The sequence below is a fragment of the Haematobia irritans genome, chromosome 4, assembly GCF_050003625.1.
Source record: "Haematobia irritans isolate KBUSLIRL chromosome 4, ASM5000362v1, whole genome shotgun sequence".
Classification (NCBI taxonomy): domain Eukaryota; kingdom Metazoa; phylum Arthropoda; class Insecta; order Diptera; family Muscidae; genus Haematobia; species Haematobia irritans.
In genome coordinates, this window is record NC_134400.1 from 196,052,542 (window position 1) to 196,074,870 (window position 22,329).

The following is a 22,329-nucleotide window of genomic DNA, read 5'->3' on the forward strand; positions in this document are numbered from 1 at the left end:
ATCAATCTTTCGAAGGTAGCCGGAGCGTTGCAGAGCCCGAACGGCATTACATTGAATTGCCAGAGACCGCCATTAACGCCAAAAGCCGTCTTTTCCTTGTCTTTCTCGGCGATCTCTACTTGCCAATATCCACTCTGCAAATCGAGCGTAGAAAACCATGTTGTTCCGGCTAGTGTGTCCAACGTGTCATCAATGCGTGGAAGCGGATAACTGTCCTTTTTGGTGACATCATTCAGTTTTCTGTAGTCCACGCAGAATCGGGTACTTCCATCTTTCTTTTTGACCAGCACAACTGGGGAACACCAAGGACTTGATGACGGCTCGATCACACCACTCTCCGCCATTTCCTTTATGAGCTTTTGAACTTCGTCTCTTTTTGCAAGGGGAACACTTCGAGGTGCCTGTTTTATGGGCCTTTCTTCTGCGGTTTTAATTTCATGTTTCACTACAGATGTTCTTCCTTGATTTCCCTTTTCAGAAGCAAAAGCAGAGGCGTTTTTCCACAACAATTGCTTGGCTTTATTTCTCTCTGACGGCGATAGATGACGTGTCCAAGCCTCGACATACGCTTCTAGATGTTTTCTCACTGCTCCATGTGTCTTTGATGAGTTGCCTTCCAAATTGAATATTGCCTCGGCTGGTGTACATTTGCCAATGTCAGAAAATTTTACAATTTGCTCGTGATTTTCAGACAAGTTCAAGACACGAACTGGTATTAGTCTCTCTTCGTTCGTTGTTACCAGGGCATTTGCTATCAAGATGTTGTTGCTTTTGTTTTCTGCTGGTTCAACAACCCACAATTGGCCGACTTCACAATCTCCATTCATAGAAACCCATATAATTGCTTCGGCATTCGGTGGTATAGACTCTGACTGGCTCGTTGTCAAACGTCTGACAGGTGTATTCCCGTCGTATCCCACGTTTACCGTTATTTCGGCATCGCACCATGTCATTACACGACGCTTCATATCCAAATTGAGACCAAAAGCAATCATGAAATCCGCTCCAATTATAACTTCGTCTACTATATCGGCCACAATGAAATCATAAGTAACGGATTTGTTAGCAATAGTTAATTTTACGGTGACCTTTCCATATACGGTTGCGGGTTCCCCTGTAGCCGTGCGTAGCTTGACTCCAATCAGTGGTGTAACTTTTCCTTTTACTAAATCAGATCTAATGATAGACTTTGATGCACCAGTATCCAACGTCAAAGTACGCTTGTCGCCATTAATAACACCCGCAATAGTTAAATTGTTATTTTTCTGTTGAACTATTGCTATGGAGATGGTGGGGCCATCGTCTGTGGGAGCCAGCTCTTGCCCCGCTGAACTAGCTCGATTTAGTTTAAAGGTGACTCACTTGACTGTGGGGTCACCTTCTTATGGCTATTGTTTAATGGAGATGGTGATGTGGACCTTGACCGTTTGCGTCGTGCTTTGCATTCTCGAGCTAGATGTCCCGGCTTATCACAGTTATAGCATTTGATCCGGGATTTATTTGCTTCTTGCTTCATTTCTTGCATTGCCTGCTTCATGGCCTCTTTCATCGACTCAATAACAGACTTTGATTCATCACACTCTGTCTCTACTTTACGTACCTTGTGAATTTGAGGCCGCGCTAGCAATCTCGCAGTCTCCTGTGCAAGTGCGAATGTTACTGTTTCAGCGAATGTAGCCTTTTGTGACGCATATGTTGCACATTTTATATCTGGGTCTCGAATTCCATTGACGAAGGTTTCAATCTTGATGCGGTCCACAAGAGGATGACTCTCACCTGGGTATGTCAAAAGCACTAGACGCTCAACTTCTGTTGCGAAATCTTGTAGGGTTTCATTCGATTTCTGGATTCTTCCTCTCAATTCCATTCTGAAGATGTCCTGCCTGTGCTCTCCACCATACTTGCGTTGAAGTGCCGCTATTACTTCATTATAGTTATTTCTAGAAGCAGCGGGAATGCTTTGTATCACATCAGCAGCATTGCCCTTTAATGCCAATAGAAGTTCAATTGCTTTATCATCGTCATTCCACAAATTTCTACAAGCAACCATTTCGAATTGGAACTTGAAGACATCAAATGACGTTGAGCCATCGAAAACAGGAGTTTTGATTTTTGAGCCCTCGATGACGCGCACTGGACCACCTTTAATTTCCAACTCTGACATTTTTTTCTCGATGTGCAGAATCTTCTCATCATGAACCATAATTTTCTCATCCACGGAAAGAACTTTCTTATCCAATTCCACAATTTGATTTTCTATATGGTCCACACGTTTCTCCATGCCTTCAGAAATTTGTTGTAATTTTTCGTTGACCATTCTAGAATTTTCGTCGAATTTTTCTTCCAATTTTCTAGAATTTTCTTCCATTTTTCTAGAATTTTCTTCCATTTTTCTAGAATTTTCTTCCATCATTTTGCTCAAAGCATTGAGCATTGATGTGTAATCCACAACATTCGAAGCCACAGATGGAGTTTCTACAGTGCTTGTATTGACGAGTATTGATTCATCAATGTCTTCCTTATAATCAAACTCATGCGTCGCAATGTCCATATTACGCCGTTCAAACTCTTCCAGTAGACGCTTTTGAAGCTGGGCCTTATTGCCTGTTGTCGGCAGCTCCAGTTTGCTCAATTCCTTTTTTAAGTCTTCCACTCGAAGCTCATTAAACTTCATTGTAGATTTTTTTTTTTCGTTATTTCACTTCCGACACCAATTGTTACGTTTTTATATTTAGGCGTTTTTAATTACCCGACAATTAAAACACAGTTCTTTTAAATAACGACAATCTACAATTTATTTACTATGACTTCACACTTTACAATTCGTTCACACTGAAGTTATTCGTTTGACGCTTTAATTAAGACTGACTCGTTAGCAGCATGCGAGCGCTTTTATATATGACGGTGTGGCAATACGAGAACATTCTGGTAGCACTACAATATTCTGGCAACGCCAGAACATTCTTAGACAATGCTAGAAGGATCTACGACCATTAAGTCATTCATCTGGTGGCTGCTAAACACATACACACTCACATAGATATACGCTCGCATTACTACAAGAACAAAAACAATGACAATATACAATGAGATGAAATGAGAATGCAAAATAACAAAGCAAAGGGGTTGTTATCAAAGAGAGTGAGAACTTACATGAAAATAAGCAAACAAAAGAACATAAAAGAAATTCAGGAAAGTGCTAGAAAATGAATAGATGATTCCAACAAGTTATAACGAAATTTTATCGTTACAATTTGAAATTTAAATTAATGGAAACTAATTTAAATAAACTTAAATCTATAATTATCAAATTCGTAACAATATATTTTGATTAGGCTTATTTATATCGAGATGAATGTTAACTTTTTTATTTTATTTATTATTTTATACGTGTATTTTACATACAAATCTTCAAGTTAGTTTTTTTTTTAATTCTGTACGACTTTTCGGATTTAAAAGATACAGCAAAAGATACACTCAAAATAAAACGTTAGTAAAAAGAGCAACAAAGTTAGTTCTTTCAGTTATTTTTATCTGCTGAAAAAAGAAAAGTTGTTTGCTAAAACAGCAAATTTACTGCAGCAGAAAATCGTTGTTCCACCAAACTTTACTGATGAATTACAATTTTATCAATATTTGAAAAAAACCTTTTTTGTTAGTGTATGATTGGTAGAAAAAATTTTGTTGAAGCGTGCCTCATAGACCGACACTAGCAGTATTGCTAGTATTTTCCTGACCTTGTCCCCAAATTGACGCCCTTTCTTCCCCAAAAATACCCAATTTTAATTAAAATTGCTCACAAAAATCCGCAATAAAATTTTGACATGTTAAAAAAAAAATAATAGACAGATACTAGCAGGGTTGCAAGCATTTTCCTGGCTCTTGTCCCCAAACTGAGACCCTTTCGTCCCCAAAAATTCCAATTTTAGTACGGTTGCCACTCGAGCCAAAAATAATCTACTAAAATTTGAAGAAACTTTTACCAAAAAAAAAAAACTACCAAACAAAACAATCTTATTTTGTCAAAATTTTATTTCTATAGAAAATTTGGTCAACATTTTTTTTGTATAGAAAATTTTGTCAAAATTTTATTTCTATTGCAAATTTTGTTAAAATTTTATTTCCATAGAAAATTTTGTCCAAATTTTATTTCTATAGAAAATTTGGACAAAATTTTATTTCTATAGAAATTTTTGTCCAAATTTTATTTCTATAGAAAATTTGTACAACATTTTATTTCTATAGAAACTTTGGACAAAATTTTATTTCTATAGAAATTTTTGTTAAAATTTTATTTCTATAGAAAATTTTGTCAAAATTTTATTTCTATAGAAAATTTTGTCAAAATTTTATTTCCATAGAAAATTTGGACACAATTTTATTTCTATAGAAATTTTTGTTAAAATTTTATTTCTATTTTATTTTATTTTATTTTAAATTTTATTTCTATAGAAAATTTTTGTCCTAATTTTATTTCTATAGAAAATTTTGTCAAAATTTTATTTCTATAGAATATGTTGTCAAAATGTTATTTCTATTGCAAATTTTGTTAACATTTTATTTCTATAGAAAATTTTGTCAAAATTTTATTTCTATAGAAAATTTTGTCAAAATTTTATTTCTATAGAAAATTTTGTCAAAATTTTATTTCTATAGAAAATTTTGTCAAAATTTTATTTCTATAGAAAAATTTGTTAAAATTTTATTTCTATAGACAATTTTGTCAAAATTTTATTTCTATAGAAAAATTTGTCAAAATTTTATTTCTATATAAAATTTTTCATTTCATTTCATTTATTTATTTTCGCATAATCATAATTTTGTCAAAATTTTATTTCTATAGAAAATTTTGTCAAAATTTTATTTCTATAGAAATTGTTGTTAAAATTTTATGTCTATAGAAATCGTCGTCAAAATTTTATTTCTATAGAAAATTTTGTCAACATTTTTTTTCTATAGAAAATTTTGTCAAAATTTTATTTCTATAGAAATTTTTGTTAAAATTCTATTTGTATAGAAAATTTTGTGAATTTTATTTCTTTAAAAAATTTTGTAAATATTTTATTTCTTTAGGAAATATTGCCTAAATTTAATTTCTATAGAATATTTTTTCCAAATTATATTTCTATAGAAAATTTTGTTAAAATTTTATTTCTATATTGTTGTTAAAATTTTATTTCTATAGAAATTGTCGTCAAAATTTTATTTCTATAGAAAATTTTAACAACATTTTTTTCTATAGAAAATTTTGTCAAAATTTTATTTTTATAGAAAATTTTGTCAGCATTTTATTTTTATAGAAAAATTTGTCAAAATTTTATTTCTATAGAAAATTTTGTCAAAACTTTATTTCTATAGAAAATTTGGACAAAATTTTATTTCTATAGAAAATTGTGTCAAAATTTTATTTCTATAGAAAATTTTGTCAAAATTTTATTTCTATAGAAAATTTTGTCAAAATTTTATTTCTATAGAAAATTTTGTCAAAATTTTATTTCTATAGAAAATTTTGTCAAAATTTTATTTCTATAGAAAATTTTGTCAAAATTTTATTTCTATAGAAAATTTTGTCAAAATTTTTTTTCTATAGAAAATTTTGTCAAAATTTTAATTTTTACAGAAAATTTTGTCAAAATTTTATTTGTATAGAAAATTTTGTCAAAATTTTATTTCTATAGAAAATGTTGTCAAAATTTTATTTCTATAGAAAATTTTGTCAAAATTTTATTTCTATAGAAAATTTTGTCAAAATTTTATTTCTATAGAAAATTTTGTCAAAATTTTATTTCTATAGAAAATTTTGTCAAAATTTTATTTCTATAGAACATTTTGTCAAAATTTTATTTCTATGGAAAATTTTGTCAAAATTCTATTTGTGTAGAAAATTTTGTGATTATATTTTTTTACTTAAAAAAATTTTGTCAAAATTTTATTTCTATAGAAAATTTTGTCAAAATTTTATTTCTATGGAAAATTTTGTCAACATTTTATTTCTATAGAAAATTTTGTCAAAATTTTATTTCTATAGAAAATTTTGTCAAAATTTTATTTCTATAGAAAATTTTGTCAAAATTTTATTTCTATAGAAAATTTTGTCAAAATTTTATTTCTATAGAAAATTTTGTCAAAATTTTATTTCTATAGAAAATTTTGTCAACATGTTATTTCTATAGAAAATTTTGTCAAAATTTTATTTCTATAGAAAATTTTGTCAAAATTTTATTTCTATAGAAAATTTTGTCAAAATTTTATTTCTATAGAAAATTTTGTCAAAATTTTATTTCTATAGAAAATTTTGTCAAAATTTTATTTCTATAGAAAATTTTGTCAAAATTTTATTTCTATAGAAAATTTTGTCAAAATTTTATTTCTATAGAAAATTTTGTCAAAATTTTTTTTCTATAGAAAATTTTGTCAAAATTTTAATTTTTACAGAAAATTTTGTCAAAATTTTATTTGTATAGAAAATTTTGTCAAAATTCTATTTGTATAGGAAATTTTGTCAAAATCCTATTTGTGTAGAAAATTTTGTCAAAATTTTATTTTTATAGAAAATTTTGTCAAAATTTTATTTTTATAGAAAATTTTGTCAAAATTTTATTTTTATAGAAAATTTTGTCAAAATTTTATTTCTAAGGAAAATTTGTGAAGTATGATGTATTGTGAAGTTGGAGCGGAATACTTGGCATAATCTATTAAAACCAGAGAGAATGAAAACACAAGAGGACGAAAAGTTCTCTTCTGCGAAGAAAAGAAATATCAACCGTATAGGTGTCGCACAATACTTGCAGTTTTGGTATTACCGACGTTGCGGTCGAAGCGCTGTTTTGATAAATTCTTTATAAAGTCATCGGCAGTTATAATTTCAAATTGTCTGCCAAAAAATTTAATGTTTTTTTCATTTATAAAAAAGAACATTTTTTATAGAATTCTACCAACTGTAGCAACCGTGCACGAGATACAGATAAACAACGCCATCTATTTGACAAATAATGAATTTCTTCTTACTACACTTGATATCGAATCTATGAATGAAAACATTTTAACGATTTCTGTAAAATCGTATCAAAACAAAATAAAAAAGATTGTGTCCACACTTTTAAAAAGCAAAAATTTTCAGCAAAATTCAGACTATTTAGCTGTGCGATTACAAAATTCTAGATTGGTTTCAGTTACAGCAAAAAAAAAAACATAATAATTGCTAATATAGCTGTAATACGTCGGTGTATGCCATTATTAGCGCGCATTTTTCTTCGAGCTTATATATATTTTCCTAGCATTACACTCAGTTTATAAGAAAAGCGTTAATAAAGAGAAATTCCATTATACGAGGTTGACTCAACAAGCACAAACAACATAAAAATATGTATGGTGAAGTTGTGATTTATTGACAATTCGATACTCCATTTGCAAGTTTCGCTAAATAATTAATTGAATCAATTATAAACTGATCGAGTTTTCCAATGGACATCAATTAAATTTTTGATTGAATCAATTAAAAACTTTAAATGAAATTTTCAAATCAAATCAATTAATTTTTTAATCAAATATTTTTATGTCCAATAAAAGCTGTAATTGATAGTGTCATTTTCGTCATCAATTTATTTCGTGATTGAATCGGAACGATATGGCTCATAAAAGGCACATATTCGGCGACAGCTTCGATTGGCAAAAAATGGTCTTCTAAAATCGGCAGCTTCATTCTTTGCACATTAGTAGTGACGATACTCATGAATGCCATAACTTTTAAGTGTACCGCCTAAAAGTATGCAAATAAAATGTTTGATGTTTCTCTTCAATTTTGTCGGCATAGTGGAGAATTTTTAATAAATGTTCGCCTTTCGAAAATTCAATTTCGATTATGATCCCTACACAAACTCTGTCGAGGTTTTTTTTCACATAAGTGGTCAAATTTAATGTTTCTAAGAATGTTCCCAATAAAATAAAAAATAGCGCCATAAATTCATTGCACGAACTGTTGTAACAGGTTGGCTGACAAGTCCCCGGTCTGACACATAGATGGCGTCGCTAATATTAAATGCATATTATTTTTATATAGTACCAACCTTCAAATGATTCGTGTCAAAATTTAACGTCTGTAAGTCAATTAGTTTGTGGGATAGAGCGTCTTTTGTGAAGCAACTTTTGTTATTGTGAAAAAAAGGAATTTCGTTTTTTGATAAAATACTATTTTTCTGAAGAGAAAAAATACGGCGGAAGCAAAAACTTGGCTTTATAATGAGTTTCCGGACTCTGCCCCAGGGAAATCAACAATAATTGATTGGTATGCAAAATTCAAGCGTGGTGAAATGAGCACGGAGGACGGTGAACGCAGTGGACGCCCGAATGAGGTGGTTACCGACGAAAACATCAAAAAAAAATCCACAAAATGATTTTGAATGACCGTAAAATGAAGTTGATCGAGATAGCAGAGGCCTTAAAGATATCAAAGGAACGTGTTGGTCATATCATTCATCAATATTTGGATATGCGGAATCTCTGTGCAAAATGGGTGCCGCGCGAGCTCACATTTGACCAAAAACAACAACGTGTTGATGATTCTGAACGGTGTTTGCAGCTGTTAACTCGTAATACACCCGAGTTTTTCCGTCGATATGTGACAATGGCTGAAACATAGCATCCATCACTACACTCCCGAGTCCAATCGACAGTCGGCTGAGTGGACAGCGACCGGTGAACCGTCTCCGAAGCGTGGAAAGACTCGAAAAGTCCGCTGGCAAAGTAATGACCTCTGTTTTTGGGATGCGCATGGAATAATTTTTATCGATTATCTTGAGAAGGGAAAAACCATCAACAGTGACTATGAAGGTCGAAATTGCGGCAAAACGGCCCCATATGAAGTAAAAAGTGTTGTTCCACCAAGACAACGCACCGTGCCACAAGTCATTGAGTACGATGGCAAAAATTCATGAATTGGGCTTCGAATTGCTTCCCCACCCACCGTATTCTCCAGATCTGGTCCCCAGCGACTTTTTCTTGTTCTCAAACCTCAAAAGGATGCTCACAGGGAAAACATTTGGCTGCAATGAAGAGGTGATCGCCGAAACTGAGGCTACTACCAAAATAGTATCAAAAAAATGGAAGGTCGTTATAATCGTTGTATCGCCCTTGAAGGGAACTATGTTGAATAATAAAAACGAATTTTGACAAAAAAAAATGTGTTTTTCTTTGTTAGACCGGGGACTTATCAGCCAACCTGTTAACTCTTTAAGATTTAAAATTCTTTGACTTATGTATTCACAGTGCTTCATGAAACCTACAAAAGATGAAATGAGTTTGCCAGAAAAAAATTACAATATATATTTTATTTTTCTTACAGATGTCTTAAAAAAAAGTTATAAAATAAAAATATTTATTTTATATAATTATTTTTTTTTTATACAAAAGACAAACAAAAATTATAATGTACACATTTTTTAATGTTGATAGAGAAAATCATATTAATTTTTATTTATAGCTTCAATTTTTTCTTGTCCTGTGGATGTATTGAAAAAAAAACTATGATACTTTTCACAAAGTGAAAGAAATTATTTTATATATTTTTTGTTTTATTTTAATGAATTAAATAAATTTTTTATTTAAATATACATAGATATTTATGCTAGATAGACCATTGATTTAAATGGGCGAGTGAAATATTTTCAATGATTATATTCATATTTTGAAGACTTTAGAGCTAGATTGTATTTTAGGTTATAACAAAAAAAAGTAAAAAAATGTTTTTAAAAATAAATAAAAAAATTATATTTGTTGTTTTTTTTTTTTTAATTTTCAACAATGGTTTAGTAAATAATATGTAAATCATAATAGTACTCATTTTGTTTTGTATTGTATTATTTGATTTTTGTTTTTATTATAATAAACTTAACATTAAAAAAATTATATGAGTTTGTTGTAGTTTTGCTGGTTGTTTTTTGTTTTCTTGCAATCTCTTAGAAAATATATATGTATACATATATACTATATAGTAGCTAAATCTTGTAATGTTTGGTTATTTTCCTTTACTAAATACTATGACTATAAATCTAAAAAATATATTTTATACATGTAATGTATGCTTGTATTTGTATTTGTTTTTTTTTTGTAATATTATTTTTATAACTATGTATTTTCTTTAGCAATAACGAAAAAATAATAAAATATTAATCTGCTTAAACTAAATATGAGTTGAAAATTAATTTAATTTTTGTGTTTTAAACATGTATATGTTTTATTTTCTTCTCGTTTTTTATACTATATGTGTGTATTTATAAAATAACTCTAACAAAACAATGTTATCGGATTTTATTCCGTCAAATGTTATTTGTCATATGTAATGCATTGAAGAAAAATATTATAATAATAATTATTTTTTTTTCTTACAAATTTGTTTTTTTATTTGTGAAATACATTTAAAATAATTTCAGTTCAAAAATTGCACTTGGAAAAATTGAGTGTTACAAAAATCAAATTAAAAAAAATCGATATATCCAGAAAAAAGGAATATACAAAAAATTGAGCCTTATTTAGAGAGGAAATACAAATTGGAAAGAAAATCATGATTCAACTATTCCAAGGTCCTGGCAGACTTACAAAGCAAAATACTTCAAACTGTTAAATAAATTTTGATGTAATCAGCTGTTTGTAATGCTCCGCCTTGAATAGTTGAATCATGAGAAAAATCATTTTAATTTTATTATTATTTTTTTGAATAAAAATGTTATTTTTTTGAATAAAAATGTTATTTTTTTTAATAAAAATGTCATAAAATAAATCCTTGGTTAGTTTATTAAACTTAAAATTATATAAAATAAGTTCGATGAGTCTGCTTTCCATAGAAAATTCTGCAATAGCTCTTCCTAATTTGTAATTTCTCATCTGATCGTTAAACGATTATGCCCATATGCTAAACAATTTATTGACTGTTTATCGAAATAATTTATTTGGTAAAAGTACGCTTGAAGTTTTTGTATATGGGTGCTAAGTCTTTAAAATTTAATTAACAATTCGTTCAACGAATGCTCAGGAGCAGAAAATGAAACCAAACCGTCGGCGGCGGCTGACACTAAATTTTTGCTTCCGGCGGCGGCGGATGCTTGACGGCTAAATCGATATAAATTTGTCTATTCGGCGGCGCACCATTACCCAAAATCAATTTGAAGTTAGCCGAATTGTAATAAGATTAGTTGTACAACAAATATTGCAAACAAATTTACATTTCATTCAACATTTTTATAAAACTATTATAGAAAATTGATACTAGGTGAAGAGTTGATAATTTTGGTAAAATAAATAGCAATTATTAACAATTTTTTCTGATATAAATCAATATTTTTGATTAATTGGCGGCTACATTTGGGTCGAGATGAGTCGACATATTCGACGTCGGCATCGATTGCCAAAAATGGGTCGGCGGCGGCTAAAATTAGCGGCTTCAATCTCTGCTCAGGAAATTTCCTTCTTTGACATTTGATATTTTGCTTTGTTAATATTCAAATCTCGAAGCGAGTATAGTGTGAACGAGATTTCGATCATAGTGTGAACGTAGTATAAGGGATTTTATCATCAACAATAACTTTTGTCTTAATTTTAGAAAAAAAAAACAAAACCTAATTTTGAGACAATCACAAATTATAATTTTAATAAAATTTTCCAGCGAGCATAGTGTGAACGAGATTTCGATCATAGTGTGAACGTGGAATAAGAGATTTTTTACATTTGACTACCCAATGTGATCAACAATAACTTTTGTCTTAATTTTAGAAACACAAAAAAAAAAAAAAACAAACCAAATATTGAGACAATCACAAATTATAATTTTAATAAAATTTTCCAGCGAGCATAGTGTGAACGAGATTTCGATCATAGTGTGAACATGGAATAAGAGATTTTTTACATTTGACTACCTCATGTGATCAACAATAACTATTGTCTTACAGCCTGTTTCTGTATGTCGAACGAGCTCTATCGATCGACTGAAATGGAAACAAACAGCTGAATTTATAACCATAAATCAGCTGTTTCTATGCATTTCAGTCGATCGATAGATCTCGTTCGACATACAGAAACAGGCTGTTAATTTTAGAAAAACAAAAAAAAAAAAAAAAACAAAACCAAATATTGAGATGCGATTTCTCGATATGATTGTTACTATACTGAAGTTCCATTAGTTGTTTTTGGACAATCGTAAAAATCTATTGATCGAACGACAATTTTGAATATTGTGAAAAATCCGTCCCTAATATCGGATGAATTTGTATACAGTCAAACATGGACACTCTGAAAAGTGGATGAATCTCACAATTGGTCAATTTTCGATAGACACATTGAAATTAAACTCTCAAAAGTAGCCACCTCTTAAATATGGACAAAATTTAGGTGAAAGTGGCTGTCCACTTCTGAGGCCTCGCTAGATTCTAACTGCCAGGGAAATTACAAATATCTTCTCTCTGATTAACTTTAACTGAAAAAAATTTCCGCAGTTAAATTTCTAACTGGGTGTCCACTTCTGAGAGGTTTCTTTGTGTAACGAAGAGCCCTGCGTTTCCATTTTAACGATAATTTTCATGTGCCTCCATTAGACTCTAACTGCCAGTTAACATAAAGGAAATTACAAATATCTTCATCCGAATAACTTTAACTGAAAAATTTTCAGCATTTAAATTTCTATATGGCATATGGAATATATATATACAAGATGACATATATGTCCATAGTGCAATTTAAAAGTTAAGCCAATGGAGCTTCTTGAAAATGCGTATAAGTGGAAGAAAATTAAAGATGCCAAAGAGTCACCTGTTTTTATTATGGCTAAAATTCAGTTAAAAATCGACTTTTTAAAATTGTTAACATTTTTTATAAACCAAAGACACAACAGAAAGAAGTCTGCTGAAATAAACAAAAAATTGTCTTTTTTTTTAAATACCATGGGTAACATCTTAAAACAATGAAATGCAAAAATTTTACTGCTGACATCCAGTATTTTTGCTGCTTCGCAGAAAAAAAAAGAAATCACGAAAATTTTTCTAATTAAAGTCTTAATTGAGTTTTAAAAAATATTCAATTAAAAATTTAATTGATTCAAAAAAAAAATTTCAATTGAAATAAGAATCAATCACAAAAATTAATAGTTTTAAATTGATCAATTACGTTTTTTAATGTACTTTCAATAAATTTTTTAATTGATACTATCATTTAGGTGATTGAAGACACTTCAGTTAAAAAACTAATTCGATCAATTAATTTCGTGATTGAAGACATTTCAGTTAAAAAATTAATTGGATCAATTAATTTCGTGATTGAAGACAAAAAAAAAAATTGTTTTGTCTTCAATCAATTGATCCAATTAAAAAATTAATTGATACTATTAATTTTCGTGATTGATTTTTGTTTCAATTAAAAAATTGTTAGAATTAGATGTTTAATTGAATATTTTTTAAAACTCAATTAAAATTTTTATTGGAAAAATTTTCGTGAAATATTTTTCTGTGTATCTGTATAATCTTTATGGGGGGGACTTGATTTAATTTTCTCTTTGGAGCCATATGAACGACATCTGGCCATATGCCTTTTTATTTCAGAAGAATTTAGACCATTTCAAAAAATAACCAAAGAAATATTTACAAAAAAAAAAATAACATTTTTTCAAAAAAAAGTGAATATCTGTATAAGCGTATCAAGAATTGTTGCTCTTCTAGGCTTTTCAAATTTTAGAAAATATAATCAAACTCTTCCTCGTCATATGCTGCAACTACGTATATATATATGTTTGTGGGTTAACTTTAAAATATGTATTTTTTTTTTGTGAAGAGAGGGGTGTTGGGGGTTTCTGTGATTACTTACAAAAACAAAAACCATTTTCCTACGACCAGCGTTGAAATCCCATTGCAACATTCTATGCGAGGCTTTCCACCAAAACAAACAATCGGCATTATGCCGAAGGCATAATCCACCACTAGCCTCGACATTTACGATGCAAATGTATTACCAGCATCTTCGGTTTGCTGATGATGTTGTATATGCTGTTGTTGTTGTTCCACTGCCGAAGTTGCTGAAGTCATTATTTGATTCATATGATCCGAATTATCCCCACCGTCTAGTGATGAAGCTGCTACCGTTGAAGATTGCCCATTTTGGGCGCACTGCTAGAACCATGAACGAGGATTTGCAGCATCGTAGGGTTTGGGTATACCCAAAGTTGATGGTCTATAGGCTGTGGGAGGTGGTGGTTGACCATATCCAGCGGCAGCAGCTGCTGCCGCAGCACTAGCCGGTCCTGTCAGCAGAGAGGGGAATGACATCATACGTGTATGATAATCATCACGACGTAAGTACTGCTGATACAATTGTGAATTGGCAGCATCCAATTGTGATGCAGCATTCATAAAGCTATAGGGTGTGGTTCTTGTTGAGGTTAGAAAACTATAGGGATTGGCAGCAGCTGCGGCTGGACTCAGAGCTGCCTGTGTCTTATCCATGGCCGCTGCCGAGGCATTTGTGTCATTCGACGATGCAGTGCTACTACGATGGGCGGGAGCAGGTGGCATATAGTAGGGATTTGGAGCATCTCGGAATTGATCTAAATAACTGGAACCGGTCTGATCACCATATAGACCCAATGTACTGGCTGTATGGCCAAAATTAAAAGCACTACCAGGTACCATGCCAGCGGCGGTCTTCAATGATATTGCCGCAGCATCTAAGGCGGCCGCAGAAGCAGCACTTGATGTAGATACGGAGGTATTATTATTATTGCCGGCCGAGGATGAGTTTTGCGATGCCACAGCGGCTTGTGATGATGAATTAGATGTGGAAAGAGGTGAACCTAGGCCCGTGGATTTTAGGCCAGCATATAGTTGGAAACTTTGCAAGGCTTGCAATTGATGGGCCGTGGATACAGCAGAGGCAGCCGATGAAGCAGGATTGTTGTATTGGGATGTATGTAAATTCTGTTGTTGCTGTTGAGATTGATGATGATGGGATGATTGTTGCTGGTGATGGGATTGCGTTTGTTGATGTTGTTGCAGCTGTTGTTGGTGAGCCTGTTGTTGCTGCTGTTGCAGTTGCTGTTGGTGGGCTTGTTGCTGCTGCTGCTGTTGTTGTTGCAATTTAGCTGCAGCTGCTGCCTGTTCTGCCGCTATTGTTGTGGCCTTCTTCTTTCGCCCACGTTTAGCGGGAGCTGGTTTTTGATGTTCTACATGATTTTGCTGTTGTTGTTGTTGCGAAGCTACACTACTATTGCTACTACTGCCAGGATTCGTGGAATTCCCTCCCCCTGATGCGGCAGCACCACCACTTAAATTATGCAAATAATTTGCCGATGCTGTAGGCATTTGATGAGGATTACCATAAATACTTGCTCCCGAACCCACTGAGTTCGAGGTATTACTCCCTCCTCCTGCACTTGCTTGCATTGAATTTAAATACAATTGAGAAGCAGCTGCCGCTGTGGAGAGACCCTTGGCCGAAGCACTTGCTGCCGAACTATAGGTATGCGCTGCTGGAGGCATAGTTTTATCATAGTAATTGCTTACCGCCGCTGCCGCAGAACTTGTAAGACCCATTAACGATGGATCACCCAAAGGATGAAGTAGGGATGCTGCAGGATTATTATAGGCCTGTGTGGGAGGTGGTGGTGGTGTAGGCTTATTATAAGCCGATAAATGATGGGTGTGAGAGAGATGATGTGAAGCAGTCATTGCACTCAATAGGGCATTGCTAGATGCAATGGATGAATTTGAATTTGAGTTGGAATCATGATTGGTAGCCCCGGTGGATGACATGGAACTAGAGCTGGTCGTACTTGTCTTATCACTATTGGCGGAATGTTGTTGCTGCTGTTGTGTCTGATGTTGTCCATATGACATTTGATTATGTTGCTGTTGTTGGGGATTTTGCGATTGACTCAAATTACCACCACCGTAAAGGCTGTGTTGTTGCTGTTGTTGTTGCATAGAATGATGATGCTGTTGCTGCTGGTGTCCTCCATAGGTATTGTCTGTATTGGACATATTCAATGGTAAGGCATCTGAAGACTTTTGCTGACCCAATTGTTGTTGTTGTTGCATAAGATTATTCGATCCCGAATTTTGGCCATAATTCTGACCAGATTTTAATAGATCCAAAGCAGTTTTACTCTGTTGCTGTTGTATATTATGTTGTTGCTGCTGCTGTTGCATTGTCTGTTGCTCATTCTGTTGCATCAAATTACTATTGGCTGAGTTCATATGCTGTTTATTTTGTTCGCTTTGCATTGATGATTTTTGTCCCTGTTGTTGTTGCTGCTGCTGTTGAGATTGTTGATGTGATTGTAATTCTTTGGTATAGTCCTTGGGAAAACCTAACGATGCTGCATGATTATACATGGCAAAGGCTTTCTCTGGTGCAATATTACTCAGATGTTTGCTAAAGGCCGTTGAACCCAAAAATGTATCGAATAATTGAGAATATTTACTCAAATGTTGTTGTTGCAGCTGCTGCTGTTGATGATGATGATCTTGTGATTGTGTGGATTGACCACTTGACGGTTGTGAAAGCAGCGTGGAGAGTGTACTTTGCTGTTGTGTATGCTGATGATTATGTCCACTTTGTTGTGATCGAACATTCGAAGATTCTTCGCATTTTTGCTGTTTTCTCACTGTGTTGCCGTTAAATTCCATATCTAGTAAATCATCACTTGATCGTTTTAAGGGATTTTGTTGTTGTTGTTGTTGTGTGGAAGGAGACTACAATGAGAGAAGAAAAATAGTTTATATGATGAGAAGTATTACAATGACAAAAAAACGAAAAAAAGTGTCCGGCATAACCAAAGAAATCAAGTCCACTTCAAACAGAGCTTTGGAATACTGGCTTTTAGACCTATAGATATACAGATCAAAAGCAAAGACGCCATGACGGCGATAAGATTCAAGATGTTGAGAGAAAGATGATCCTGAAGTCAATGCCTTCAGGATCTTGTTTCTACCGACAACATTTTTTGCAACCATTTCACCATGCTTTCAAAAAAAAGGAACAAATCAAGAACCTTAGGTTACATTTGAGCATCCCCCAGCCCCTTGCAGGTGGGGATAGTCTGGCCACAAAAGTGGTTAACAAGCTCCAGGTTCACTTCTTTGGTCCACGATGTGAAAATGGTTACCGTCCTTTTAAGAGCAGAGAGTTTCAAATTCCATCATTAATCTTGACCTCAAGCTCGTTGATGTCTCCACCTGATGTGTCCTGGTTTCATTTTCCAAATATCTGATTTTTCGTGGTGAGGCAAACATAACCAAGCGCCATTCTCTCCTATGTGCTTCAACATCTTCGTGGGCCTGGCTGATGACGTTTTCACTCTGCTTACACGATATATTGTCTGGGGATTCTCGACGAATTGTATTCAAAAAACATTCGCTACGCGGATATAGTACTCCGGAGTTTGCCGCCTAAACGAAATGGAAATGTTGTCTATCCATTTGGGGTTCGAGAGGTTCCGAGTCGCAGACTACAGCCTTTTTTATCCATGATCTGACTCCTCCAAATGCTTGCGCAACTTTCACTTCACTTGGTCGCATATCGTACTCTAATAGTGAGATAAATAACTCCCAGTTAGCTTTACCAAAGTTCATAAACGTTCTTTTCTCTGGAGTAAGGATGTTCGTCCGCTATTCTGTTACTCCGGAGGACGATATGCGGATTCCGTCCTCCAGAATTTGCAACCCAAATGAAATGGTAATGTTGTCTTTCCACTTGGGGATCGAGAGATCCAGAATTGTAGACTACAACCTTTTGGATCGTAGATCTGACTCCTCCATATGCTTCCGCCACTTTTCTAGCTAATGGGAGCAACTGGATTCATTTTCCCGATCTCGGCCCTCTTCCCTGCCAACTTTGATGGTTCTATGGGAAAACTAGGTTGGACGGATGTCGAGGATTCGACATATCTTTTATACGTCCTCCTCAAGACATCCTTGAAGATCTTCTCTCACAATTCTCTCGCAATTAGCTCTACTGAAGTTCATATAAGTTCTTATTGATTCTAATCCTCATTATAAGATATATATCTTTTGTAATTCCGTTACTCCGGAGGACGATACGCGGGTATCGTTTTCAGATTCCTGCTGACAAAGAAATTCCTAAGTACAGGGAGGTAGTCATTAATCACCTCCTCAAGCTCCTTGATGTTTCTACCTGATGTATCTATGGAACAGTCAACAGCATAGGATATGAGGTGATGGGGGAAATAGAGCTCCTGCCACCTAAAAGTTAAAAAAGACGGGTGACAGTACACCGTCTTTAGGTACACCCTTTTATTCCTCCTAGGCAAAGATGTTCCTCTTATGAATTTCACATAAGACTGTCTGCCAACCATGTAGTTTGCCAACAATCTCTTAAGATTATCAGGGAGGGAAGTTTCCATAGTCGACTCCAATGGTATGAGACTCGAGCGTTTATGCGTCCTCTTACTATTCAATTCCTCTGCAACCCTGTGGTGGAATCCTGCCCGAGCCAAAACCATTCTACTAACATTAGATGTTCTGCGAAGTAGGGTAGTAGAATAGCTTGCAAAATCTTCGCAACGAGAAAAAAAGGGGAGCAATTGGTCGATACGAGTCTTTAAATGTGCCTGCTATACTGGTTTCCTTCCTATTTTCCAGATATCTGATTTTAGCTTAGCGTCATTATATCCTCTGTGCTTCAACATCCTCGTAGCCAACCGATCTGGGCCTGGCTGATGACTTTTTCTCTCTGCTTGCACGATCTATTGTCTGGGGGTGCTCGAGGAATTATTTTCAGAGAGAATTTGCTACGCGAGTATCGTCCTCCGGAGTTTGCCGAACAAACGAAATGAACATTTTGTCTTTCCATTTGGGGTTCGTGAGTTTCCGAATCGCAGAACACAGCCTTTTCTATCCAAGGTTAGGTTAGGTATAGTGGCAGCCAGTTATTTTAGGCTCACTTAGACTATTCAGTCCATTGCGATACCACAGAGGTGAACTTCTCTCTTATCACTGACTACTGCCCGATTCTATGTTAAGCTCAATGACAAGGGACCTCCTTTTTATAGCCGAGTCCGAATGACGTTCCACGCTGCAGTGAAACCACTTAGAAATATTACCAGCATTACTGAGATGGGGTAATCCACCGCTGAAAAACTTTTTTTGTCGAAACTGGGTTTGAACCCACGACCCTGTGTATGCAAGGCGGGCATGCTAACCATTGCACCACGGTGGCTCCCTTTTCTATCCAAGATCTGACTCCTCCAAATGCTTGCGCCAATTTTCAGCTGGATCCACTTCACTTCGTCCCTCTTATCGGCCAACTTTCTTGCTTCCATGGGGAAATTCGGATGGACGGATGTCGGGGATCCAACTCGTTGGTACACATCTTTTTAACACCCTCATCAAAAAATCCCTGAAGAACATTTCTCCAACCGTTGCTGACGTTTGTAGTGCAAATGCGTACTCTGTTAGCGAAGTAAATAGCTTCCAGAGCTTCCAATTAGCTTTACCAAAGTTCATAAACGTTCTTTTCGCTGGAATAACAGTATTTGTCCGCTATTCTGTTACTACGGTCGACGATACGCGGGTTCCGTCCTCCAGAATTTACAACCCAAATGAAATGGAGATGTTGTCTCTCCATTTGGGGATCGAGAAGTTTCGAATCGTATACCAGAACCTTTTGGATCCCAAATCTGACTCCTCTAAATGCTTGCGCCACTTTTCTTGCTATTTGGATCAGCTGGGGAAATTTGGATGGACGGATGTCGGCGATCCGACTCGCTAGTATACATCTTTTGCACGCTCACCTCAAGACATTCCTAAAGAACTTCTGTTCAGCCGATTAGCTTTACCAAAGTTCATATAAGTTCTTTTATCTGGGATATCGGTGCTTAAGGTTGAGTAACATACCATGCGTTAATGCATCAGTTGATTGAAGAATTGAATTTTCTCTTTGAAAGCAACATTTTTGTTGGAGTGCTTCAAACAGAAAAAATCAACCCTTCCATCAACGCACGAATTAACGCACGATATGTAACTCAACCTTTATTCCGTTAATCCAGGGGACGATACGCAGGAATCGTTTTCAGATTAATGCTGACAAATAAATCCCTAAGTGCAAAGAGGTAGTCATTAATCTTCACCTCAAGCTCCTGGATGCCTCTACCTGTTGTGTCTGTGGAACAGTCAACCGCATAGGATATCAGGTGGAGATCTGATGGGGAAGTGGAGCTCATGCGAAGTAAAAATTAAAAAGGAGGGCGCAGTACACCGACTTGATGTACGCCCTGTTTATTCCTCCTTGGCGAAGATGCTCTTCTTCTGAATTTCTCATAAGACTGTCAAGTGATATAATAATGAAACGTTTATGCGCCCTCTTAGAATTCAATCCCTCTGCAATGTTGGCTATTAATTTACACAACGCTTGTATCGTACTCCAGCCCGAGCGAAAACCATGCTGACGTTCTGCCAAGTAGGACAGTAAAACAGCTTGCAGACGAGAGGTAAGAAATGTAATCGGTCGATACGAGTCTTTAATATGTGCCTGTTTTCAGAACTGGAACAGATATCTGGTGTTTCGAGTGTCGAGGCAAACATTGAAGGTATTGGTCAGGAACCTAGCGACACCCTTATGCTCGACGAATTGTCTGCAGAATTCTCTACGTGGGCATCGTCCTCACGAGTACGCCGTCCAAACGAAGTGGACATGTGTTCTTTTCGATTGGGGTTCAAGTTCCGAATCGTACACCACAACCTTTTGATCCAAGATCTGACCCCTTCAACTGCTTGCGGCATTATTCAGCTGGGTCCACTTCACATCGTCTCTCTTATCTGCTAACTTTGATGCTTCCATAGGAAAATTCGGATCGATGGATGTCGGTGATCCGACACGCTGGTATATATTATATATCCTTGAAGAACTTCTCTCCAGCCGGCTCTGACGTTGGCAGTGGAAAATTCGTACTCTGTTAGCGATGTAAAAAGCTTGCGCCACTTTACTAGCTTATGGGATCAGCTGGACCCACTTTCCGGTTCTCTTCCCTCTTATCTGCCAACTTTGATGCTCCATGGGGAAATTCGGATGGACGGATGTCGAAATTCGCCCTCCTCAAGACATCCCTGAAGAACTTCACTTCAGCCGTCGCTGACGTTGGCAGTGACAAATTCGTACTCTGTTAGCGATGTAAATAGCTCCCAGTTAGCTTTACCAAAGTTCATAAACGTTCATTTCTCTGGAAGAACGATGTTTGTCCGCTATTCTGTTACTCCGGAGGACTATGCGCGGGTATCGTCCAGTGGAGTTTGCCGCCAACACTAAAGGGACTTCGCCCATTTGGCGTTCGAGAGGTTCCAAATCGTAGCCCACAATCTTTTGAGAAATTCGGATAGACGGATGTCGGGAATCCGACCCGACCCGCAGGCATAAATCTTTTGCACAGCACACCCTCCTGAAGACATCCCTGATGAACTTCTCTCTAGCCGGAGCTGACGTTGGCAGTGGCAAAGAAGCCATGACGGCGATGAAACTATAAAGTAGGGGCAGATGCCGGAGAATGGGGAGGACAGTCTAGATGCAATCAAGACGTTCTTGAGGGAAATGGAAAATGACTAATATAGAGATAGATGGAAGGGTGAGTTGGACGGACTGGTTGTATAGATATAGACAGATCCAGACATCGAGATCCCATTCAAATTGCCGTACCACAGCACATCCCTGCAGGCAATAACGGAGGGTGTGCAAATGGATATTAACAGGGCTGTGGAGTCGGAGTCTTAGAGTCAGAGGCTGAAGATTTTGCTGGAGTCGGAGCCGGAAACAAAATTTGAAAAACATCTCATGTCTTTGTAACTAAAGAAATATTTCGACAAATTAGATTCGATTGCGGTTTTTATCTCCATATACACCCGATGCGTTTGGAAGCTGTAATTTTAAATTAAACCTCTGCTAACGTACCATCTGAGGCGGTCTTTTGGGAGAAAGTTTCATCAAAGCCACTCGAAATTCTTTACATTAAATAAATGGCCTCTAAATTCCTAAACTTTCTATCTGATTAGTCCGACATTTTGATTTTTGTGTATTTTCCTTTTTTATACAGATTTATTTTTTATAAAATGCCTATACAGAGCAATAGTAGGATTTTACTTCTTAAACTTCTGGAAGCCTAATTATTTTTTATACCCTGCGCCACACTGTGGAACAGGGTATTATAAGTTAGTGCATATGTTTGTAACACCCAGAAGGAGACGAGATAGACACATTGTGTCTTTGGCAATAATGCTCAGGGTGGGTCCCTGAGTCGATATAACCATGTCCGTCTGTCCGTCCGTCCGTCTGTCTGTGAACACATTTTTG

The 22,329-nt window shown here is 34.9% G+C and overlaps 1 protein-coding gene across 3 annotated transcripts in view; it reads right to left on the reverse strand.

Moving 5' to 3' along the window:
* Positions 1-10,741: 10,741 nt before the first annotated feature.
* The window catches only part of dikar (CECR2 histone acetyl-lysine reader dikar), a 48,637-nt gene continuing 37,049 nt past the window's right edge, over positions 10,742-22,329 (reverse strand). For all 3 annotated transcript variants that reach the window (XM_075307403.1, XM_075307402.1, XM_075307401.1), the window contains exon 10: positions 10,742-16,724. In XM_075307403.1, coding sequence (XP_075163518.1) covers positions 14,145-16,724 — 2,580 coding nt within the window. In that variant the 3' untranslated portion in view covers positions 10,742-14,144. The remainder of the gene's footprint in view (positions 16,725-22,329) is intronic.